This window comes from Podarcis liolepis (assembly GCF_965112155.1).
Source record: "Podarcis liolepis genome assembly, chromosome: 2".
Taxonomy (NCBI): domain Eukaryota; kingdom Metazoa; phylum Chordata; class Lepidosauria; order Squamata; family Lacertidae; genus Podarcis; species Podarcis liolepis.
This window is the reverse complement of record NC_139555.1, coordinates 32,751,468-32,777,528: the sequence shown is the minus strand read 5'-3', so window position 1 is coordinate 32,777,528 and position 26,061 is coordinate 32,751,468. Positions and strand designations below refer to the sequence as shown.

Sequence of the window (26,061 nt, the reverse complement as noted above, 5' to 3'; positions counted from 1 at the left end):
TTACATAATCACCTCCTTGAGGGCTGGCTCATCTTCTCCGAAGGCAGAACCCCATTAATTAACAGCACAGACTCACACCATAGCCAAGACGAGGGGGGAAAACCTCAGTCATGCACAGTCATGCACATGTGGGGGCTAAATGAGGACGAAGACCGGGCAGAGAGCAGGGTTCAAATCACCCCACCTGGCCAGGACAATCCCTGGGTGCTCCCTTGGGCCACTCGCCTGACCCACCTCGCAGGGCTGTTGTTGCGAGGATAACACGGGGAGAACCACGCGCGCCCCCGGGAGCTCCTTGGAGGAGAAAGCGGGCGATGAATGCAATGCACGAAATATATGAGAGGCGACCAGGTTTCGCAGGTGAGGGGCCCCCGCCAGCCTCCGCTTCCAACACCCGGCGCAACGACGCCAAAGTTTCCCCCCGGGCTCGGCTCGGGGAGCAGCGCTGCTCCCCCCCGGCTCCCCTTCGCCCTCCCGGCTCTCTCTGCCGCCCACTGGGGACCCCCCTCACCTGCCAAGTCCGGAGCGCCGGTGGAAGTTGCATGCATGCATGCAGGGCGCCGCATTGCCATTGCATTGCACTGCACTCCATGCAACGCCTGCACGCATGCATTGCCTTGCACGCCCGCCAAGGGGTCTCCCCGCGGTCCGACGCGTCCCCTCTGGCGCGGATGCAGCATTGCAAAAATAAAAGCCCCCCGACGCAGCCCTACCTGGGGGGCAGCCTCCGCCTCCGCTGCTCCGCCTCCGCGGGGATCCCCGGGCTCCATCCTGCCGCCCGATCTCCGCGGGGGCACAGGCAGGCTGCGCGGGGTCTGCGCGGAAGAGCCCCTGCCCGCCCGCCCGCCGCCGCTGCGCTCATTCCATGGCCGGGAGAAGAGCGCTTCAAAAAAAACGCCCGGCCCGCCAGGCCACGCTGGGAAACATAGTTCGCGCACCCCGCGCGGGCGCGGAGCCCAAGGGCGAGGGGACTACGGATCCCGGCAGCCCCCGTGCCGGGGACGGAGGGGGAGAGGCCGGGTGCAGGGATGGAGGGACGGGTGGGCGAGCGAGTGAGTGAGTGGCAGCCGCCAAGCCTTCGCCAAGAGCCAGGAAGGGCCTCCCCGGAGGAGGAGGAGGAGGGAGGCGCAGAGCGGGAGGGAGGGAGGGAACCCCAGGGGTCATCTAGTGACGGCGCCCCAATCGAAAATTTGACTTTTTAAAAAAAAACTTTCGAATTTTTTAATTTTTCCCGCGGCACACCAGGCAACATCTCGCGGCACACTAGTGTGCCGCGGAACAGTGGTTGGGAAACACTGCACTAAAGGGTTTTGTTACAGAATGTCTGGAGCTGGTGGCATTAGTTCTTAGCTTATGAAGTGCTTAGTTCTGAAGGTTATGAGTTCATGTTATTTCTTATCCAGTCTTCTTGTGATGGAAATCGATGGGGATACACTTGGCTTCTTAATTCTTTAGCTTGAAGCTGAATTCTGTCATCAGTATATCAGATAGATTCCTGACCTTTCCAAACCAGTTTACTTTACTCAGCAGCGGTAGTCACCACCAGGAGAAAAGGTCACTCTTGTATTCCTGCCACAGTGTCAGCAGCACCCAATTTAGTGAGTGAAGGAGATGGCCATGATGTTCACAGGTTTTTCTACTTGTTACGAACATTCTGACAACAACAGAGCGCTTCATTATAATGCGGCCTTGCATTTTCACCTCTAGTGAAGGATGCTTGCCACATCACTTGGGGAGCCTGATATGCTTTCTGAAATATTTATTTCCTTTTCACATGCCGATTGTGTGACAATAATGCAGAGGACATTTCATTTTCTGCAGTGTTGAAACTGCTGAAGATGGCTGTAGGGATGAGAGCTCTGCTGGACACAGTGATGCAAGCACTGCCTCAGGTAACCTTTGTGTCTTTATCATAAAGACCTTTGCTGAGTTGCCCTCATTTTCTAATTTTCTTGCGAAATCTGTGAGTTGTTGTTGTTGTTGTTGTTTTGGCATATCTCCCTTATGTGTTTTTTCTCTGTGCTTAGAACTACCTTTACTATGAATTTAGTAAGTGTTCATTCTAATGGTTGGGGGATCTCCAGATTGGGCAAGATGCTTTATCACAGTTCCTCAAATCTCATTTTAGTTTAGCTTATCCTCTGCTCAGCCTCATTCTTCACATGCTGCCTTTCATATGTTTGGAGCAAATAAGAATGCTGCTGGATCAGGCCACCCATCTAATCCTGCACTCTGTTCTCACAATGGCCAACCAGCATGGGAAGCCCACAAGCAGGACATGAATGCTTCTTCCTCTCAGTCGTGGGATTTATTTTTATTTTGTTTTTTAAAGCTAAATACATGTTAAATACTTGTTTTGACAGCTGTGTGCATACACCTCAAAACAAACCAGTAGCTCAATGCAATGAACAGTGGCAGAAAGGAGTAAGAGAGGAAACTTCCCTATGGTAAAATGGCTGGGGTCGTGAACGGTCAGAAACAATCCACCTTAATAAAAATAATAATAATAATAATAAATATTTTATTATTTATACCCCGCCCATCTGGCTGAGTTTCCCCAGTGACTCTGGGCAGCTCCCAATCAAGTGTTAAAAACCACAGAACCATAGAAAAAGGAAATTAATACATGGGATTGCTTTTAAATTGTTGGATCAGGAGAAAATATAAAGACAACATTACGTATGACTGCCAGGGTAGCTCAGTCGGTAGAGCACGAGACTCTTAGTCTCAGCATTGTGGGCTTGAGCCCCACTTTGGGCAAAAGATTCCTGCACTGCAGTGAGTTGGACTAGGTTACCCTTGTGGTCCCTTCCATCGCTATGATTTATGGCAGGATCAGTGCTCCTCATGAACAGGAGGTATTGTAGGGAAGTCACTGAGTGGCACTTCAAGGGTGAACTAACTTTCAGGGGGGTGGACTTCAAAGTAGACTGTATTGTGTGACCCACAGCAGTTTGCAATGTGGTGGACTGAACAAGGTATTTGCTGTCTTTCTAAGCAGAAATTAAACAAATAAATCAGATAGTCTAGAGCAGGGTAGCCAACATGGTGCTCTTCAGATGTTGTTCCCATCAGTCCTGACTAGGTTGGGGTTGATGGGAGTTGGGGTTCTGCAACATCTGGACAGCACCACCATGTTGGCTATCCCTCATCTAGAATTACTCTGACTTTGGAATGGAATTTCAATGGCCATCTGCTTTTCTCTTAGAGGTGGGATAAAAACTCTCAAAACCAGAGGAAATTGAATAGCCCTGGAGTTCTAGGTGGAACTGTTCGGGAATGGCAATGCAACATTGTGGGCATAAGGCAACAATCTGTATTGTGCACGATCTGGTATTGTGCTTGTGCAGCAGACAGTGTGCAACATTAAATGACAGTCCTTGACAGGGCAAGACTATGTACTCTGTTTATAAAGTTTTAAATACATAATCTTTTTTTTTTTTTTTTACTAAAACTGTTTGCCCAGTAGAATTGGGAAGCCAGTTTTCCATCAGAAATAGGTTTTGACTATTCAGCCAGGTAACAATACAAACTTTCTTGAAACTATTTCTATCTGTTTGTATGCTTTTTCTCCACCTGCCTAGGATTGAAGCTTTTGTATTTATTCACTGGCACAGTAAATCATGAGACTGGGCTACTACTAGTGGTTAGACAGGAGTTGTTAAAGTTACTGAGGGAAAAGAGAGAAAGGCAGCCTATACAATGGAGGCTAATGTGGTACATCTCCGATAATGGGGGTTACTTAAGAGAAATACATCAATGATTTTTTTTATTTCCCTCCTTTTCTTTTCTCTTTACAGGTGGGGAATCTGGGTCTTCTCTTCATGTTGTTGTTTTTCATATTTGCAGCTCTTGGGGTGGAGCTGTTTGGAGACCTTGGTAAGTTCTCTGCTCCACCAGTTTGTTGCATAGAATTGGATAAGGCAGAGTAACGTAGTTATTTGTCAAGAAAACAAATAGCTAAATTGCCTTTATTTTTGGTTGGTCATACAGAATGTGACGATACTCATCCCTGTGAGGGCTTAGGGCGGCATGCAACTTTTCGCAACTTTGGGATGGCTTTTCTCACACTCTTCCGTGTATCCACAGGAGACAACTGGAATGGGATAATGAAGGTAAAATCCCCATTAGAATGAGTGTTGATATAGTAAGACAGATGTTCTTATGGTTTGAGGAATTCATGCTAGGACAGTGCTGAATAGTTCCATCTTGATGTTTGCACAGAAATCAGCTATTGTGGCAAGGTTGTGTGCATTGGCCATTTGTATGAGTGAGAAGCCTTTGTGTGCCCTCCACATGATAATGGGGTGTTAAGGAAGGCTAAGTTTGGCAGAAAAGGTTTACCGACATCGGTAAACAAGTTCCAGAAATTCCATATAAACTCTGTGGAGGATGAAGGAAATTAACCTGAAGAGATTCTGCAGTGGGTTTTGCTTTTGGACTTGAAGCTGAAAAGCCCAATCTGATTCATGGATAGAGTTGCCCAGAGCTCTCTCATAAGCCACGACTATTCCCACCTCCCGTCCCTCTGTTCCTTCCTTTAGGACACTCTGCGAGACTGCGATGAGGAATCCACCTGCTACAACACCGTCATCTCGCCAATCTATTTCGTATCATTTGTGCTGACAGCTCAGTTTGTCCTGGTGAATGTGGTGATTGCTGTACTCATGAAGCACCTAGAGGAAAGTAACAAGGAAGCGAAAGAAGAAGCAGAACTGGAATTGGAACTGGAGATGGAAATGAAGACAATCACCCCGGGCCAGCATCCACCCTCTGACCCTTTCATATGGGCAGGCAGTAATGCAGGAGAAAGACCTGAGAGCCCCGGAGGATATGCCAATCCCATGCAAATCAAGGTGGATTCTCAACTCTCATTGGTTCATCCTATGGTGAGAATCTTAGGTGGTGGGTGAAGTGGGGAGTAGCTAGTACTTTCCTCAGATAGCATTTGCTCAGATTCCAAAAAGTCTTGAGTGTATTAATGTATAAGGGAGTTGTATTCCTTTTTTCCTGTGAGTAAAAAATCCCTATTCAGCCAAGTGCAGACCATGAAATTGAATGTCCATATAGGATTGCAATGATGAGAGCCATGAGAGCATGTTATGAGTTGGCAGGTTATGTTGATGGGAGATGAGGGATGTGCAGCAGGTGGCTACAAGAAGTGCATTAAACAGGCACAAGATACCCACTCACTCTCTCAGCTATATGTCTGGTATACATATAATACATTTATTCAGATGTGTCCCAGCCATAACTTTGGATGAGTGACTGTCTCGCCCCACAGAACTCTTTTTTCAGTGGGAATTTATGTGTTAACATGGTTATTTGAGCACATGATGAAAGAGGAATACAGCTCCTAAAATGTAGCCATGCAAAGTTATGTGACTGGCAGCATGCTTCTTTGCTTGCATGTTCCGTAAAGTATATGCACTGTGCTCATAAGGGTATATGTCATCATACATACTTGCCTGCATAGAGAGTACTGCTTTTAAGTGATCGGCCATCATATTGCTTGAGAAGCTTTTATGCTATGTATTAATATTCAGGTGTAAGCACTTGAGAAAACACTTTTGAAATTGGGAGCCTGTCATTTGGAACTTGGGTTAAAATTTTCAAAAGCTCATAGGTCTTCCGAATCCCAAACTTCCTGCTGGACTATCTCAGGCGCTACAGAATCCTAAATTCACTTATTCAGCAATATGTCCCATTGAAGTTAGTGGGTCTTACTGCTGAGGAAGCATGCATAGGACTGGACTAACACAAACCCCAAAATTAATCATCATGGAAGTCAAAGGGAACTAGGTTATGGCCGGGAATAACTTAAATCAGAGTATTTAGATTTCATCTGCGGTATAGAATAATTGAATTTTCCCCAGCTAGTAGCAAAAGCCTGAGGTGTAGTTCAGATTTCCAAATCAGCTGGGTTGTCACTGGATCCTACACCAATCCAGTGACATTTGGGTGCCAGACTCAGGTAGGTACTCCTCATATCTGTGTTTGTGATCTGATGCAGGGTGACAGATTCACTGGCAGCCATGTGATCTGTCACACAGGCTGTGATCTGTCACACAAGTGACTCCAGCCTTCAAAGATTGTTTACACAGTATAGGACCTAGCCTTGGGAAATACCAACCACACTGCAAGCACTATGCATAACAGCACCAGCAGACAAAACAGAAGTCGAAATCCACTGAGTTTTGCCACTTTTTGTGCTTTTGAAAATTTAATCAGTGGCCTAATTTTCAGAGGGGCCAACACTTGACTCACCGAGCACAACTGCAAATCATCCAGCATCTCTCAAGGCCAGTTCTGTTTCTTACATGGTTAAGTGATGCCAAAGTGTGGATTTTTTTTTTTCAGGCTTAATGCTGGGCTCCCATCCCCACCTCCATTTTAAATTGTGCATATTGTTGTTTAGCTATGCTGCAGTTTTGTTCCCTGCTATCAAGTAGGATGGCTCTGCAAAGTAGAAATATTTCTATCAGTAGCCACTTAACGAATGAATGAATGTAATGTGTCCCACCAGTCTTAGAGCACTATCGTGTTTAGTTTTGGTCTAGTGTGTAGCAACGTCTAAGAAAGGTTCTGACTGTGGTATTACTGCACTGTTCTTTTTCCCCTCTCTGTCTCTGTCTTCCCTTCCTGGCCATTTCAACAACTGCTGTTCTGTCTGAAAACATTCTTTTTCTTTTTCTGTCTCTTCTCCTCTTTTCTGTCTCTCATGCATTCATTATCTCTTCTTTCTCTTCTTCCACTCCCCCTACCTTGCCCCGCTTCTGCCCCTCTCTTTTGGCCTGGCTTATCCTTTTCTGCATGCTATATGGCACTCCTCCCAGGAAAGACACTTGTTTGATACCATATCACTGCTGATCCAGGAATCTCTAGAAGGAGAGTTGAAGCTGATGGACAACTTATCAGGCTCTGTGTGCCATCATTATGCCCTTCCAACTACTGACAATTACAACTCTGAGAAACAGGTTAATATTACTAATTTCCTGAAAAGTTTCTATCTAAATTTAGATTGAAACCTTTATTACAAAAGAGAGAGAGGGTTTCTTACTTTTATCTAAAGTAGGCGTATCAAGGCCGAAAGTGACTAAAAACTACTTTTGTAGAATGGCAAATGCATTTCTATTTGTTTAAGAGGAGATGGGTATTTACTAGGGATGGATGGATCAGCCTATTGTCATTCTGTGTCAGTTTTTCACGTGTTCAATCATAGGACCAGTCCCCCTGTTTTCTGTGCCTGTGTTTAAAAAAACAAAAAACCACTATGAAAAATGTGAATTGAAAATGTCCACATGTTCTCCTAAAGTATGCGTTTTGTACATATTTCTTACCCATAAAATATGCATTTTCCTTGCACATTTTTGTATCCATTTTTGGAACCAAAATGACATTAGATTTCAATCTGCAGATAAGCTTGGGTCCAGCAAACTGGGTCAATTCGCTTTAAAAATGCTGACCAAATAAATTCCTTTTCCATCCCTAGTATTTGCCACCCAGTCCTAAGCATGTTCAGTTAGAAAGCCAACTGAATTCAGTGGAACATACTCCTCCATCAGTATGTATAGGACTATAACCATAGCTAGATTTATGTTTAGACAAGTATTTAGTGCATTGGCATTACAATCCTATGCATACTGACCTGGAAGGAAGCCCTGTTAAATACAGTGGAGCTTACTTCTGAGTAAGCATGCATAGGATTACGCTGGAAAGCTTATAAGAACGTCATTAAGGCTGCAATCCTACACTCAATTTCCTGGCAGTAAGCCCCATTGTACTCAATGGGAACTTACTTTTGAGTAGACATGTATAGGATTGTGCTGTAAGGTAGCGTAGAGATGAGATGCTGCTCTTGTGAACATTTCCATTCATCTGCATGGAAGCCTATGTTGAATTTCATGGACCACTTTGGGGTGTTGAAAATAAGCTGGCCTGCGTGAAACCAGATGTGAAGATAGTTCAGTATGTGTATGGGGGTTGTCACCTTGCTTAGTATATTCCTTGTGTTAAAGCAGATTATGTAATTTAAAACCTTGGACAATTCCAGTACTATCAGTGTACCTGATTTCTGATTAGCCCCATGTGAATATAAAAGGTGTATTTGTTCAAAAGGTGTATCTGTTCAAATCCAATTCCAGGTTGAACCAAAATATTATAATATAAAATATTATAATCAATTAAAGCTTTGATAGCATATTAAAAGGGCATACTGATTAATCAGGAAAGTCAGGGTAGCTTTGGCATTTCTTGTGAGAGAGAAAGGGGAGATTGCCTCTTTTAAGATTTGCCATCTACAGTAAGTACTGGCACGCACACACACACACGCGCGCGCACACACACACACACACACACACAGTGCCAAATTAACCAGGGGGCATTTCTGGTCAATTAAACATTTTCAGGTTTTTTAATTATTCTAACCAATTAATTGACTAAGCACTGCAGCCTTAATATGGGTTTAAGTTTCTAGTTAAGTTTCGATTTAACAGCTTTTTAAGCAGCTCACTAATGAAACTTCCTTGTCTCTTAGGGTAGGGCAAATATATTGTAGATATGGGTGTAGGATGTGGCAGTTCAAAAAGGTGGAGGCATCTATGTAGCTCCAGGTCTGAGCCAGTTGATTGCCCTGCAGTGTAGGCGTCACATACTTGTAACAGCTGAATGGTTATTATTTTCCCACATGGAACCAGCCACCTATGTCATTAGTTCTTACTGCCCAGCACAGTATATCACACCGGGACTCTCATTAGGTTGATGATTAGGATGACTGGTTTCTCCCAAGGATGAAAGAGGAGGCACATTTTTAAATAATGGCAGTGTAGCCTGCCACAAACAGCACATACCGAAAGTTACACTTTTTCTTCCACATGTAAACTATCATTGTTGATTCTCCTGGCCACTGGCATTTCTGAAAATGGAGCTTTCTCTATTGAAAACATGGTATCCACCATGGGATCTTTTTTCTGTTTTGTGTGAAGCAATTATCAGGCTTAGAACATTTACTAAGAAGCAAAACCTATTGAATTTGAGGAACCTTCTTCGTAACTGTATTTAGAATTATGCTGTGTGGTCCTTTTCTTATTTTACATTCAGCTGCTCTTGCCAGCTACTCCCATATCCGAAGAGACATGAGAAATGTTGTGAAAACTAAAATCCCTCCCCCCCTCTCTTTCTACCTGTCTCGGTGTCTAATGCATGGCAGGAACAGGCATTCTATGGCCCTCCAGATGTTGCTGGGCTCCAGATCCCAGCACCAGTCAACATGGTCAATGACCAGGAGTGATAGTAGTTGAAATGCAGCAATATCTAGCAGGCCCCAGACTCCCTGTCCCTGGTGTTTGGCTAGGAACATGTGGATCTTCTCTCTGAGATAGATACACACATTCAGGTTCTCACATTATAGTTGTGTATTTGGCAATGAGCTATCGAAGCAGTAATCTGTTTGTTGCCACATCAACTGTGGCCCTGCACCTAGTTATCACAGTTTCATTAGGTGGCATGGAATTAGTGATAATATTTCATGCTTTTTTACTGAGCCTGAGGGTGGGATTCAACTAATGAGTCCCTTCAGTGGAAGTCCTGAACAATGGGGCTTCCCCCTCATTCCCACATTGGCTCAGGGTGGGGCTAAATCGTAGGGAGGAGGGGGGGAATCATTCCATATGGTGAGCCAAAATGCTTGAATTGCTAGAATGATTGCCCTGCACAATGTTGAATTTCTCCGAGAAAGTCCTTCTCATTGTGATAGTTCAAAGTTGTTTGCATAGTATTTGTTCCATTCACAACCAACACAGAATTGCTAGAATACCACAATACTACATGCTATGCCAGTACTATCATTCTTATTATTAGAGAGCTGTTGGACACAGTGTTACTGAATTTATTAACATGTTAGAGATCAAAATATTTAAATTCAGAAAACGACCAGATTTATAGATGTTCATCTAAATAGACTGTTTCCTGAAATCAAATGAGGTTAACTCAACCATTGCTGACTTCCCTAGCCCTCTTTGAGATTCTCTAACATTTCTGGGTTAGATACAACTAGTCCTGGTCTCCACACTACATCCTGAAAGATTCATTACCATTGGACACAGATGGCTTGAGCACTTAAAGTAAAAGCGCTAATTCTTTGGCATAAAAAATGAACTGCTGAGGTAAAGGAGGAATTGGAAGACATGGAATAGACATATATCTTTATGTAATAGTGGCCATTGGTATAAGCCAGTTTTATGACACGATAAATGTTTCCTGCAAAAATGAAAAAAGCCTATGGTATTGTGAAGGCACACATAAAAATTTATAAATAAGATGCCAAGCTTTGAGAAAATTACTTGGAAATTTAACACTCCATATTAAGACCAATAAGCATATTGTTTGAGGATGATGGCAGCAGTGGGCCTCCTTTATTAATGGGGCCACCTTGACATGATATTTGCAATAGATTCTAAAAATTGTCCATAAACTACAAAACAAAACATTTGTCACTGATCTGTTATAGGGCCACTCTGAGGTCTTAAAATGTATTTATTTAGAGAGAACTTTAAAATAAAGAGTTGGCTTTCATTTTTTAAAACAAGTGACAGCGTTAGACCATGATCCCATTAACGGTAGCGGAAAGAGCTGGACTGATATCCCTCAGCTTTGATATGCTCAAGTCTGCTAATGGTATATACAAGAAGGATACACCAATTTTCTTTGGATTAAACAGTATTGAAGAATTACTTTTACTTCCTCTTTTACGTAGATTAGAAACCCCTCTTGTTATACACACACTGAGTGGCTGCAAGACACCCCCCCCCTTTTAATCACCCTGATTGTCTGATTAAAGGATAACTAAATCTGCATTTAGTGCTCTGAATCTTACTATTCAGGATAGGCTACCATCACTATTTCATAGAATCAAAGAATTGTAGAGTTGGAAGGGAGTTCAAGGGTCATCAAGCCCCAACCCCCTGCAATGCAGGAATCTTAACATCCAATTTTTAAACCATACTGTTAAAGATAGCATTTAGGTTTGCTTGTTTATTGGTTTGAAACAACTGATTCTCAAATTTAAAGGGATTAGCAGTACATAGGCGCCGACTCCATGGGGCTTGAGGGGGCCCGAGCCCCCTCAAAAATTCGTTTGGGGGGGCTCAGCCCCCCCAATAATCTCGGGCGGCGGTGGGCGCCGGGGGAGGGGGGCGGCCGGCCTGTCTCCTTGGCAACCCCATTGAGCAGCGCCGGCTCCCCCGGGAGGGCCATCCCCCCGCGCCGCCGATCGCCAACACCGCCGACGCTGTGGCTGCCCGAGCCCGAGCGTGAGCCGGAGCCCGAACCGGAGCCGGAGCCCGAGCCCGAGCCCAAGCCCGTCAGTCAGGAAGGAAGGAGAAATGGGGAGGGAGACGAGGGAGGAAAATTGCGCGCAGGGTGAAGAAAGGAGAAGGGCGAACGAGACGAGCTTCCAACCCAAAAAAGGGCTGGAAGACTGGGAGGATGCAGGATCGGGAAAGAAAGCGACGCCTTCCCCGCCCGTGACGTCGCCCGCTTGTCATTGGCAGCGCAGCGGGCGCCCAGAGGGGCTGGGCACCGGCGCAGGGCCGCTCCGCAGCCGCGGAGGACAGCTGCGCGGCTAGCAAGGTGCGCCGCGTAGAGTGCGGCCCTTGTGTGGCCCGGTGGCCAGGCAAGCTCGGGCGGGGACCCCCATGCAAATCTAAGAAGGGAGAAGAGGGCAGAGCAAAGGGGGTCCCTTCCCCAACCTCCGGCTCTGAGACTTCCCTGCGCCCCAGAAAAGCGAAAGGATTTTCTCTTCTTCTTTTTTTATAAATATTTTATTAAGTTTTCAAATACAAAGTTAGAAACATACACTGAAGAAAAAAGTAAAAGAACAAGAAAAAGAAAAAAAGAAAAAGAAGAAAAGAAAACCAACCATTCAACACATTTTTTATATAACTAACTGGACTTCCTCGCATCTCCCTTACCCTGCATTCTTTATAATAAAGATATCAGCAAATTATTACCTTGTTTCGTACCTTATTTTGTACTTTTCAAATACTATACCTCTAAATTTAACATACTTTTCATCAGTTACTTATATCTTAAATTAAACATAGTATTACCTTAGATTTTGACCTTTTCTTACTTAAAATATAATTTCCTGTTTCCCAAATCTAATTGCTGAAGCTATAGTTTCCGAATCGTGTAAATTTTTAACATTCATACAACTTATATTGTTTTTGTAAATAGTCCTTAAATTTTTTCCAGTCCTCTTCCGTTGTTTCTTCTCCCAAATCTCGGATTCTGCCAGTCATTTCAGCCAGTTCCATGTAGTCCATCAATTGCGTCTGCCACTCTTCCAGTGTGGGCAAATCTTGTGTCTTCCAATATTTTGCGATAAGTATTCTTTCTGCTGTAGTTGCATACATAAAGAAAGTTCTATCCTTCTTTAACACTTTCTGGCCAACAATGCCCAAGAGGAAGGCCTCTGGTTTCTTGGGAAAGGTATACTTAAATACCTTTTTTAACTCATTATAGATCATTTCCCAGAAGGCCTTCACTTTTGGACAAGTCCACCAGAGGTGAAAGAATGTCCCTTCAGCCTCCTTACATTTCCAACATTTATTATCAGACAGGTGATATATTTTTTCAAGCTTGACTGGGGTCATGTACCACCTATAAATCATTTTCATAATATTTTCCTTCAAGGCATTACATGCCGTGAATTTCATTCCGGTGGTCCATAACCTTTCCCAGTCCTCAAACATGATGTTATACCCAATATCCTGAGCCCATTTTATCATGGCTGATTTGACTGTCTCATCCTGAGTGATTTTCTCTTCAACCTGCCCTCCATCCTCTTGCAGAAAACTCTTTGCCTGCCCTGCCCGTATCTCGTTTTTGCTTTTTAATTCCACACACGCACCCTTCGGACTTCGTGGCAATCGGGCGCGCGGGTGCATTTCCTAAGAGAGTGAGGACCCCCGCCTCCTCCCCACCTGCTCCCTCGCCAGCCAGCAAGCCGCGTGCCCTAGCCGAAGAGCCCCGGCCGTCCCCGTCGCGCAATCGGCTGGATCTCCCTTCAGCAGGCCGTGCTCACAACTCGGCCCAGGGACCCCCAGCAGCGGATCTCCGGCTCAGCTGAAGAATCCGGCAACAAGCCCCCTCCTACCCAATCGCTCCGCCGAAATACGCTCCAAAACCCCCCAGATAGGCCGCCGGCTGCCAAGTCTAGTGGCGCCCTGAGCGAGGGTCTCTCCCCAACACCGCCACCTCGAACTGCGTTCTCCCGGCTACCTGAGCGAACCAGCGGCAGGACCCCAGTATGGGCCCCCCCAATATTTTTTATAAGTCGGCGCCCCTGTAGCAGTACATTATTATTTTATTGAATGTGACACAGAAAATGTTCAGTGCATGTCCACTAGTATTTGTTTTGCTTAATTGCTTCAAATAAATCTAAGGAGCCATGAAAGCCAGTAATTCCTCAGCTGTTCCACTGATTCCATCAGACTTTTCTAAACTAGGGTACAGAAGTACTCCTGAGATGGTAATCTCACCACAACAAAGTAGATCTGCAATGCAACTATAGCATTTAAAAATGAGAAGACATAATATACTGAACACCTAGCAGGGTTCAGGCTCCAAAGAGCTAGGCTCAGTAGTTCTGAATGCCCAAGGGGACTTTGGGGTTGTGGAACGTGAACTCCAGCTCCCTCGGCCACTGAGCAAGCAATTTTGAAACTGGCAGGAAAAAATGTGCTATTTAAACAGCGAAAGTTCTGCCTTTTGGCTAGCAAAACCCATCCTAGGTACATGTGGAGATGGGGGAGAAATTCAGTTCACTTTGAATTTAAAGGCAGACTAACCTAACTCACTTTTTGAAGCAATATACTCTGAAATTTGCATTTCCCTGAATTTTGCAAAAGTGTGTGAAAATTTAATTTTCGTACTCTATGAATATACTGGGGCAAAGTTTGCCCAATATATATATTAATGAAAATAGCAAAGAAAAATGCATTATATATTAGGGGGAAATTCTTTGGAAAAAAATGTGTTTGTCAGACAAAATTATATACAAACTCATGGGAGAAATTCACACTAAAATGCTACGGAACGTTCTTGAGGACTTTTTAAAAAAATGCACATTGAACTGGAGATGTGGAAAAGTGCACTTATGACTTGAAAATGAGGAAAGGAGAGAATCCAAAATTGATAAATTTGACCATCCTTACTTGGGGTGCAAATAAAGTACCTGTTTGGACCCCAGCTTGCCAAATTCATTTTTTAAAAACAGCAGCAGCAGCAGCAGCAACTACAACTACAACAACAACAACAACAAATTCAGAGCCGCTGTCCAAACACAAGCAGAATATTATTATAACATTTAGGAGTAGAATTTCTGGAAGCATGGAACATTTAAATGTAATTAGGCATGGTTTTAAAAAGTAATTCAAGAGCAGCTGAAACTTTAGCTCCCTCAGTTAGCACCTCAAAAGACTATATATTAATCAGTGCATCTTTATTGTGCAGTTGGTGATTTCCACCTTGCATTATATGTAAGCTTGTTTAGAACTTTTAGAAAATTAAACTTTGTCTCCATTTCCTTTTAGCTTTATCCACAAAATAATATGCACAATACAAATGCACTTATTTAAGTGCATTTGTATACAAGTGCACTTGTATACAAATATACAAATTTGTATATAAGTGCACTTATACAAATGCACTTATTTAGAAGGGGAGTATTTAGTATTTAGGTGGTAGTATTTAGGCGCCTTAGTATTTAGGCGGTAATGGTGATGATAATAGCATTTCTTTTCTCAAAGACATTTACATGTGTCCTGGTTTCTTATGTTTGATCATCTCTCCCTTGTTTAGATCCCTCTAGCTGAGATGGAGGCTCTGTCTCTGACGTCAGATATTCTCTCTGAAAATTCCTGGTCCTTAGCTCTGACGGATGACTCTTTTCCTGATGATAATAACACACTCTTACTTAATGCCCTGGAGAGCAATGTACATACTCACTGGTCACTGTATATTCTGATGTTTACAGGGTTCTAAATACTGTTCTCAAGTGGGAAATAGCTATGGCATTTTCAGATAAGCAATATTTCTAACCAGCACATAACTTTTTTTATTTGAACAAATAAAATACCTGTAGTACCATTCTATTTGGGCTTACATTCAATATTACCTCTGAGGTGGCTCCCGGATGTTTTAATTTTACTTATTTCACATACTAAACATGAGAGTATTTCAAGCAACGTCAGAGAGATCTTCTATTGTTTATGGACTTAAGGAAAATGCCATGACACAAAACATCCCACTTAGGTTTTGCTTCTCTGAACTTAAAATGATTCCAAAAGCAGATGCCTAGAAGGTGTGGCAGCAAATCCCAGTTACAATTTTCAAGCATAAGCTATCAGACTTGAACCTTTGGCATTGCTGCTTGTGTTGTAGACTTTTTGGTCACCGCTTTGATCAGACTTTCTAGAATAAAGAGTGACTTTTTTCCATTATGAAACATTTAACCAGTATTTTGAGCCCTGCTTTAACCATCTCCTCCTGAAACATTAGACATTTATAGCTAATGTGTAGCAATAAAGTGCTTTATTTCTGCTGTACAACAGACATAACTTCTCTTCCAACATTTAGTGGATTCATCCTTGTTTTCTCTTGTTCACATACCTAGCTTTAGCTGTGCATTGTGTTGATGAATTTTCTCCATTCTAGTAGATTGTCATCATAGTTATTACTTATTTGGAACACATCTTTAAACCGTGACAGTATTTCCCATCATGCTTCATGGCATCATATGCAAAAGACTCAGAATGCTACAATGAATGTTTTTAAATGGGCCATTTTCTTTCAAACTGAGATACTAGAATAGAGAGAACATCCTGACCTCCATCAACATAAGTCTTAAAAATAGATTTCTGAATCTTGGAACCCTAACAGTTCAACAGGTTACTTTCATGAGGCCATATATCAGTCAAGTCCCTTGGTGGTCATAGCAAGACATTTCAGTTTTGCAAAAAGATATCCACGGGTACAGAGAACTTTAAATTTGAAAAATAAAGTGTGCATACCTTCATTATTTAACATTTTCTGTAATAACTCATTACAATGGGCTGAATCCATTGGTGCCTTTCAGTTAACGGTAAGACTTCCATCAGCAGAGCATGGATGGAGGAAATCATTTTTCAGCTAATTATCCCTCTCATCTGCAGCCCCCAGCCACTCTCAAAATCTGCTCCGGGGAGTCCTCCAATCCAGATTTTAGAGGGTGGGGCTGCTGGGGAAGGGGGAATTGCAAAATATTGTTTTCCTTCCCATTCCAGTGATAGAAACTTTACTGTCAGCTGAGCAACTCCATTTGATATGACACCATTTAGGCTTCAACACTGTACTTCATTTGAAAAAATGCACACATCAGTAGATTATTATTTTTTTTTAATTGCTATTAAAACAGTTTTTGTGACATCTGGGTAGGAAGTCAATTTTGTGATAAATTTATCAAAATACAAATTTATGATTTTTTAAAATGTTGTCAGATAGTACACTAGAGTTAGTATCTGCTTAGAAAACTGTGGAGATGGCTGCACCATCCAAAATTTCATGTGAATTTCAGTAGCAAATATTGTGAATGTCTTCTGCAGTCTACACCTAGTCTCATGTAATGCCCCAATTGGTATTCCACAGCTGGCTTTCTAGCGCCAGAATCAGTGCCTCATAAAACTAACCTTACATTGATGTCCCTAAATATTAAGGGGAGGGGTACTTTTTGCAATGCTATGCATCCCAGCCATGACTGATATATCAATCTCATCTTGTCAGAAAACCACCCAAATTACAAATACATTTGTTGAAGCCATCTGAGCATGGGCCAGTTTCTACAATGAAACGTGAAAACATGTCATTGCACCAGTTGTAATAGGATGTCTTCTGTATCAAGATTCGAGGGGGAAACCCTCTTGGTATAGGTAGACCTATATGTTCATGAGAATTCTTAGATACAGATGAATTTCCTATCTAAAATCATCAAAGAATAGTGAAATTCATTCTACATGGCAAGGAAGTCATATATGACTGGCTAACCTTACATTGGTAATTTTTCTTCTTTTTCTCTTTTTAAAAAATATTATATTTTGGGTTTTATCTTGTTTTACCATGCACACTAATTATATTTTGCTCTACCATTAGAGAAATACATTAGAAATTCCTTAGGAGATTTGTACGGTAATACAAAAGATTTCTTGGTAGATAAATTTTCACCAACTACAAAAGGCAGCATGGGATTGGAGATTGTCTTCATTTAACAGTGTTGTAATAGCCTATTTTAGCATTTAAAACTTAATCTTTTATTTAAAGGATGTATTTTTCTTGTTGTTGGAAATACACCAACATCCCTCTATAATTCTTCTTTTCTATGCGGCCTGTTTTTATCAACACAAAGTCAATGAAGGTCAAATAAGGATTTGTCTTCCATAAAATGCACATACCCCCCCCCCACTTGTTTATATTACGCTAGGCTTATATTATGTACATACCCCTGTAAAAATATCACTTGGTTGGGGTCAGGGTGGTGGGAGATTTTATTCCTCATTTTTAATGACCAAAGTTTTGCAAAGCATGCAGTTGTTATACAAGACCTTGAGGCATGATGCTTGTTCAATGACTCCTGAAATAGTCATGGTTTATAATTGCAGTGTTGTTTCTCTGTTTCCCTGTATTGTAATTTTTTTGTTGTTGTTCTTTTTAAAAATGTGGTTCATTCTGTGTGTGGTGGTTTTATTAACAGTGTAAAAGTAGGGCTTTTACCTCCTGGTCAACCCATCTGTGCAAATTTCATTTGGTTTCTGTAGAATTTGTACACTCAAATGACATGCATGCTCACTGTGTCCCCTGTATGTTGCAGTGGTTATCACGACAAGATCCAGTATGGACAGCGTATTTTTCCATTCTCTGATATCCGCACTTTCTTTTCTTTTTCAGGCCAATCTCCCCTCTAGAAATGACCCCCTGACTCTCTCACCAAGCAAAGATCTGCTAAGTGTGAGGAAGCCTTCTGTAGGCCGCACCCATTCTTTGCCAAATGACAGCTATATGTTTCAGGCTCCAGATACTGGCATCTACAATGACTCTTCTGGAGAAAGGAACACATCACATCAAAAATCTCAGTCAGGTACAAAATGTTTTCCTCAGAAAATTTTGTAATCCCCAGACGTATGTTCTTGCCCACAGAAGACTTCAGTCTTGATACTGGCTAGGTTTCTTTTTCCTTTTTGGCTTTGAGGTTTTTCTTCCATACATGGGAAGAACTTCTGATAAACTTTACAGTCTTTATCTCATTTCTTCCTAAATGGGGGATTTGAGTCTTGTGGCCAAAACTGGATGAGAGTCTGGGCAACTTAATTGCCTTAACTGTGTTTCTTAGGGCTGAACAGAACATTTCATATAAAACTGTGTAAGTCACCCTTCATCTAAAGAGTTGCAAGTGTGCAACTCCATTCACTTGCTGATGCCACCCCAATCTTTAATGACATCCAATTGGATAAAGTGGGACATGTTTCTTAGCAAAAATGCTTCGGAGGATTGGTCTGTAAGTCTAGTTTTATCTACATTAACTTCTCTCACAGAAGCATCTTTCTGGTTCAAGAAGGGAGGGGAGAATCCTTCTAAGTCCCATCATCCAGGGCTTTCCCACAGAGACATAATTTCAGAGTACTGTTCAGAATGATACAAAACATGAAGAGGTTACTAAAAGGGTATCGAAATTTGCATAGTAATGGGAACATTTACAGTTTAGCAGCAGGAATGGGGAAAAAGCAGGAACAATTGCTATCAGGCAGAGCAAGTGTAGCTCGGCACTCTAGCATAGCATGAAATAATTTAAGATCCAAGGTAACTTGATTTCAGATCCTCTCAAAAGAGCATGATCCAGAGACTTCAGAAACGTATGACCTTGCTCCCTAATTCAGGTAGTTTTGGTGCTGACACTGTCCCTTCATTAGGCAGGCCCTTCTTCTATAACTTGAGAAAGCATGACAAAGTGAGTGCCCCAGGCAGTATTATGCTAGCTGGCAATACAACTGAACACTCAGTACAGTGGTACCTCGGGTTGCATACACTTCAGGTTACATACGCTTCAGGTTACAGACTCCGCTAACCAGAAATAGTACCTCGGCTTAAGAACTTTGCTTCAGGATGAGAACAGAAATTGTGCTCCGGTGGCACGGCGGCAGCAGAAGGCCCCATTAGCTAAAGTGGTGCTTCAGGTTAAGAACAGTTTCAGGTTAAGAACCAACCTCCGGAACGAATTAAGTACTTAACCCGAGGTACCACTGTAATGGTTTTTACAGCTGGAGTAAGGAACCTGGCACCACCCACACAATTCTCACCACAAATCTCACCAGCCCCAGCCAGCATGTGCAATGGTCAGGAGTGGTGTTAAAGGCCAGCAACATATGGAGGGCTACAGTCCCCATTGCCCATCATCATACTTTAAATGTTTAAGGTGTATGATGCCCAAAGTTCAAAAATACAAAGTGAAGGCATACTCTACTTCCACTGTCGGAGGCACTAGAATCTCAGTACCGGTGGCTGAGAATCCCAAGTGGGGAGAGTGCTGTTGGCTTCCCACAAGCATTCTTGCCTAAGAACATATGTGCAGCCTCTCTAGATCAGATCATGGTCAGACTAGTCCATCCCTCTTTGAACTACGCTAAGAATGGAGCAGCTTTTTTCTTTCACGGTCCTCATTCCTTCAGGGGTAATCTGGTAGGGCAGGGGGACATGTCATCAGTGTGCAGGTACCCCTTCTCTTTCTACATCTTCCTCTCCTCCCACATCAGGGGGTGAATTGCATTGTGCATTGTGGAGAATCCAAATGGTGGCCAGGCTGCCAACACAGCAAAAACACTTTGGGGAGGGGGAGAAAGAGTCCGTGCTTCTGCCACTGAAGAATAATTTATCTTTCCACTGCAGCGAGATCCCATTAAAAAGAAATATCTTGCTATAAATAGAGTGGAGAATTTTGAGAAGCCATTTATGCACAACTCTTCTTTTAAGTGACTGAGATCATAAAACAGATATCCTAGTTGGGGGAGGCTTATTGTGGATCCACCTCAAAATGGTGTTTACATTGTTCTACACAATCTCGTACATTGGATATATGAGGTGCAGAAAATAAGTCACAAGTTTGCATATGTGAATCATCATAACTGTTCCTCACTTTCTCTTTTGAGATATTACTTCTGTTCCTCAGAATAACTTAGCACCTGAGAAATAGCTGCCTTTCAGAACTCAGTGGAGTGGCATCTGTTAAATATATGCAATTCTCTAAAGTGCTGTGAGGTTTGTAAAAGCCATACATCACCAATAAGGAATATGAGTAACGTAACATTTCAAGTTAGAAAATAACTTTTGTGTTGTCAGTAAACTTAGAAGAAGGTTTATTCGAATAACCCTGAATAATAGAACAGATATTCTGGGAAATATTCCAGGACAAATGAGATTCCTTTTGTGGGAGATGGTCCAGATTAAATGAATAGCTTCTTGGTTTTGTTTTAAATCACATAAATGCTTTGGGCTTTGATGGAGAGGGTTGAGGCTCCTCACGGACGTTATAATTCACCACCCAAGAACAAGGAGGCAGCTTGGAGAAAAATGCATATGGAATACACACAATATGACATTGGTGGATTGCTCCATAACCAACTCAGAAGCGATTTTGTAGAAATTGGGAGTCCAGCAATTATGGGAGGCTAAGTTATCCTCATCTATGATGTACAGAATTTTATTTAACTCAGTTTGAGTTACCAATGTTCTCAGCTTCCCATCCTCTCCTCCTCAGGCTCAACGACATCAGTGCAATCTCAGCCTGCAAACATTGATGCTCTCCTACAAATCCCAAGAGAGCTCTTCTACCACCTCAAGCCCCAATACAATCCTGACTGGGAAAGCAAATCCAAAGCCCCTCCACCTGTGCATTCTCCTTCTGCAGAACGGTTACTCCGCAGACAGGTAAGCTGAGCTGCCGATGTTATCATGCAGCAAGTCTTATGTCTATGTGTACTACCAATCAGTGAAAGGCTGCATAGCAGGGCCTTAGAAATGATAACTAGCCACAAAATTGTTTTGAAAAGGGAAAAACCGGTGAGGAGATTCTGATTCCGGTGGTAGATTCTGTGAGCATGTCAAGATCATTCCAACTTAAGGAGCTATATGGGCTGTGACACCGCTTCCATTCTTCACTGTGCTTCATGGGCAGTGCATTTCAGCATCTGTTGAGTCTCTAGTAAATCAGTGCAGGTGGTGTTGCTGGCATGGTATGTGCAATCCAGACAACTGGCTTTCTAAAGTGAGCACAGCACAGACCTTATATTTTTCGGGAGGTGGTACAAAGGACATATATTTACTTCACCAACAAGAATTTACTCTTTTATATCTGTTATCATCTTGCTTCCTAACCTTTCCTGACTTTGCTCAGTCAGTTGACCATGTGATCAAGTCGCATGAGCCTCCTGAAGGTCAGCAGTTCGGCCACCTGAGTTACAACAAGGCCCCTATAGGTCTGCATTATCACATTACAACTCCATTAAAATAACTGGATGTTTTCTCTGTACTTACTCCCTATTATTTAAATAACATGAATGATTTGATTCCATTGCCCCAAACATTTTATTTATCAGGGCTGACAGCTTGGCAGTGGAACTCTTTTGGATGATACAGTTTTTTCCGTATTTTTAAGAGCTTGAATGATTCAGTGCTAGATTGATATTATGTAATACAAAGTGCAAAAGGCTATTTTTCATTTTCCTGAAATAGCATATCATGCGAGTGATTACTTAATAACCCCGTTTATTCAGGCCATTACATTCCTTTTCAATGACAAAATAATGTGGCTAATTTCTTGAGCCCCTCCACATGAATATGAAGCTCCAAGGTGAGCAGTTTACATTAATCTGGAGTATTAAACTGACAGGCTAAATTCTTAAAGCGTATTAGGTCGATGCTGAGCTAGCCAGCCAGCCTAATGTACACTAACAAAGAATCTAATTGATTTCATGGTTCCAGCCTATGAATATGCTCCTTGACGTTGAAGGGATATCAGTCCAATCCTTTTGAATCAGTGCTGCAGTGATAAGTGATCATTTTAGCTGTCTTCTTTTCATTCTTAGCCGTTAAAACTAGTTGCTGAGGACTAAGCATTTTTCAACGCCAGATTATAATTGGACATAAGGAATTAGGCTAGCATTTTCAAGAAGCATTTAGTGACAGAATTTGAAATGTGCAGATGCTGCAAGTAGAATACTTATTATTTGCAGGTAGAATATTTTTTATTTCATTTTGGTGGACTCCTAAATATGTTTTCTTTGGGCCCAGGAGGGCACTAATTAATCACACCCAAAATGTGAAGCCACTCAGATTTCATGCAAAGTCCATTCTGATTCCTAATTTGCAAAGTGGGTCTGGGAAATTCCTGACAGTCCAGAAGTGCCACAGTCTACCCAAGGAAAGGCATAATGTTGAAGCAAGATACCGGGACCCAATACCATACCTCTTTTTCCTCAAACTGTTCCATCATCTTTCTCTGTGCTGAAACATTCTGGAAGTACCCTAGACAGCCATTTAGTCCAGAGTCACTATACAGAAGACACTCATAAAGGAATTGATATTATTTTAGATTTTGGAGTTGTACTCCTCCTAAAAATGTTGCTTTATGGCAATGATTAGCAGTTTGCCCAGTGCTAAGTATGTACTTAATGAAGTACCAGACAAAGAACTGCCACTACTTCACTGTCTCAGAATATTATAGTTTAAGGAAGGCATAATTCATGACAGAATGGCTAGTTCAATTCCTTGGCCACAACTAGGATGAAACCTGGTCCTTGGTGCTTTTGAGTCATTGTCATGGGCTTCGTCCTTCAGTAAGAGATAAATCACAGAAGACATTTGATTGCATTGAGTGGATAACTTGGAATTGTGATTGTATAATAATAATACCACCACTTCCCCAATGCAATCTTCACTATGGCCTTTCTAGTCCAGATTTTCCCCCCCTTCTTGCCACTGATACTGGCTTCACATTAAGAATCAAAAAGGGCATCCAATGACTAGAGGTTGGCACATGTCCTAGAGCATTCTTAAGGGCTTTTAATGAAGATGCAGAAACTTCTGTACTACACTTTAGATAGGATGGTGTATTTGTTGTTAGGATTCCATCAGAGACTATATGGGGGGGGGGTGTTTCTGGTATTGATTTGTTTCTGGTATTGATTTCTTTAGTCTGTTATGTCTTTTCAGCTTTTCATCTACTAAATGAGAGTAAGGAGACTATGAGCCCACTGGGGCAAAAAGTAGCCCAAGAGAAAATTAAAAATTGCCAGTCTTGCCCACGCTGTAGCTTGTGAGTAATATTTCCCAAGTAGCTCAAATGAGGCTACGTCTTGGCCACCTCTCATGGTCCCCTTCTAACAATGGCTGTCATTGCCAACCATGCAAGGGAAAGGGATTAAAATAATGAGAGTGCTTAGCAGCATGCTCATCATGATGCATGCCCCTGGGCCTGAGGTCTCCCCCCATCCTGAAAGCTGTCTGTGGGCAAACGCCGGCTCCCTCAGCCTGAAGCAAGATGAGCGTCGCACCTTATAGTTGCCTTTGACTGGACTTAATTGTCCAAGGGTCCTTTACCTTTTTACCTATCTTTAGTGCCACATACCCACAAATACTTTTAAAATACAGGGGTTGTTTTCTTTTCTTTTCTTTTAATGTTAGTTTATCCAAGTAATGGGTCTTTGACTATTTTCTCTTCCTCATCAAGATTAATAGTATTGCTATTTCTCTAGTCATTTTGATAGTATTTTTTTTCATCTTATTATACTAGTAGTCTCAAAGAAGTTGTAACAGGATATTTGTACATACATCTGCCAACTGCTTTGTTCAATATGTACATCGCATGCATTTTTATTTGATTTTATCTCTCCTTCTCTCTCTCTCTCTCTCTCTCTCTCTCTTCCTCCCTCCTTTCCTCGCTTATGTCCTCTCCTTAACCTTTGTTTAGATAAATCTTGTTCACCACATCCCTGGCCCATACACGTTCCTTAGTCACTGACTCTCCTGTCATACAACTTCCCTCACCTTTTTCAGTGCTGTAGAATGGACCAAAGCCCCTGCTGTAGCTAAAACCATAGATCCCGGAAGGCCTGGCAGCTAGTGACTATGACTAATTCCCTGGTGAAGATTAGTCCATCAAGTGAATTAAAAGAACAAAGCTCTGTTCTCTGTTCAGGAACATGCTCCCTGCCAGTGCATTATAAAGAGTGCTTTTCTTCAGAAGAATTCTACTTCGATTCATTGGTTTGTGGGTCAGGTGGACTCTAAAACAAAGGTGTAAAACAATCCCATTCTACTGCTAATCAAATGTTTAGTAGGGATCAACCTAGCAGTTGGTTTTCTGGCAGTGAACTCAGACCTTTTTTAAAAAAAAAAAAGGATTATAATTACTATCAACAGCCAAAGATGCCTGACAGTATAACCAAAATCAATAATCATTTGTATTATCAAATGCTCTGCAAATTAAAATTCAAAACTGTACATACAATCGTTTCTCTCAACACTATTACCATGGTTGCTATAGATCTTGCCTACATCTTTACATGAGATCAGAACCTGTAATATTTCAATTTTCTTCCATGACAGCTGTTGAGAATATTGAGGTTCAAGTAGGAATATGGTGTTGGGCCTATACATCTGTGTACTGCTTTGCAATTAATAGTAAAATAAGATGCCCAATTAATTAATACATCCAGTATGGGGGAATGACTTAATATTCCTATGTGTGATGTCATCACCGGGCATACATTGGAAGCTCAGTTACAAATTTCACAGTAAAGTCCACCACTCGTAACGCTGAAAATTCACCACCAGGAGCACAAACAAGCTCCTCCTACTAGGGGTGGGCAGTATATAAATAAATTGTCTGAAACCGATTTGAAGTTCAGATTGAGATAACAGTTTCAGAATGGCAATATATTGCCAAAGGGAGCTTGAAAACAGAGCATTCCTGTCCAGCCACTGTGAGGGGCGATCACCAGGAAGGGGGTATCACTACACCTGCCCACTCCGTCCCTCACTGGAAAGGACATGCCAGAGTAATCGCTGGGTGCGCCAGGGCAGGCAGCCCAGCTAGGAGATTGATCCTCCTGCCCACTCCCTCCCTCCACAGCCCAGGACCTTGACATCATGATATACCAGTATATCACAATGGTTAGCGTGTGATATATCATGATGTTGAAAACCAGGTATCACCCAGCCCTATCTCCTACTTAGCTCCAAACATCTTTGCCCACCCTGCAAACTACCTGCAGTCCTAAAAGACACATCTCCATTTCCCATTCCCTACTGGAGATGTATTGATAATTTAAGCATTGATTTCATCTAAGGAAATAAGGCACTTGTCTTTGTATTGGTACACCCAAATCTCGCTTTCATACTTAATATAAAACACACACGCACACACAGCAAACCCAGTTGAAATAAAAAAGTGACTGCTTTGTCTGTCTGAGCCAAACACTGACCTTTATCTTATTGTAAGTGTGGTTAAAAAACAACAACACACACAAACCAGTTTGTTTGTTTTTAAATGTAGCTTTTGTAAAGTCCCCTCCTGGTCTCAGGTGTCACAATATAAGCCTGTAGAACAGTTTGCCATAGAAGGCCTTTCCTAGGTCTGGTTACGTTGCTTGAAAAAACAGTTAAGTACAGAGCACAAACTGGTGCAGTAGAGAGCCTTATTAAGGCAGCGTATATTGAGTACTGGACTATATATCTTATTGGAAGTCAATGATGCATAAGTTCCGGGATGCCTAACAGGACTCTCAAGGATAAAATCTCAGGATCTATTTAGTTTTCCCAGTGTTTCTCCAGAACAAATTGGCTCTGATCCAAAGGGCCCATGGAGGCTGATCTAATGCCAGTTCTTTCACAGTTGTAAAGCATGCAAGAAAAGAGGGAAGTGAATGAGTATAATTTCAACCCAGGAACAAGCTCATAAAATCAATGACTCCCCAAGTG

At 42.2% G+C, this 26,061-nt stretch overlaps 1 protein-coding gene across 20 annotated transcripts in view; it reads left to right on the top strand.

Annotated features, from left to right (window-relative positions):
• CACNA1G (calcium voltage-gated channel subunit alpha1 G) overlaps positions 1-26,061 on the top strand; it is a 331,728-nt gene that overhangs the window by 303,690 nt on the left and 1,977 nt on the right. For 7 of the 20 annotated variants that reach the window (XM_083487104.1, XM_083487103.1, XM_083487101.1 and 4 more), the window contains 8 exons: positions 1,822-1,892; positions 3,801-3,879; positions 3,994-4,115; positions 4,545-4,889; positions 6,837-6,977; positions 14,863-14,997; positions 17,980-18,169; positions 20,840-21,009. In XM_083487104.1, the coding sequence (XP_083343230.1) occupies positions 1,822-1,892; positions 3,801-3,879; positions 3,994-4,115; positions 4,545-4,889; positions 6,837-6,977; positions 14,863-14,997; positions 17,980-18,169; positions 20,840-21,009 (1,253 nt within the window). The remainder of the gene's footprint in view (positions 1-1,821; positions 1,893-3,800; positions 3,880-3,993; positions 4,116-4,544; positions 4,890-6,836; positions 6,978-14,862; positions 14,998-17,979; positions 18,170-20,839; positions 21,010-26,061) is intronic. The other 13 variants (XM_083487091.1, XM_083487094.1, XM_083487095.1 and 10 more) reach the window with 7 other exon arrangements.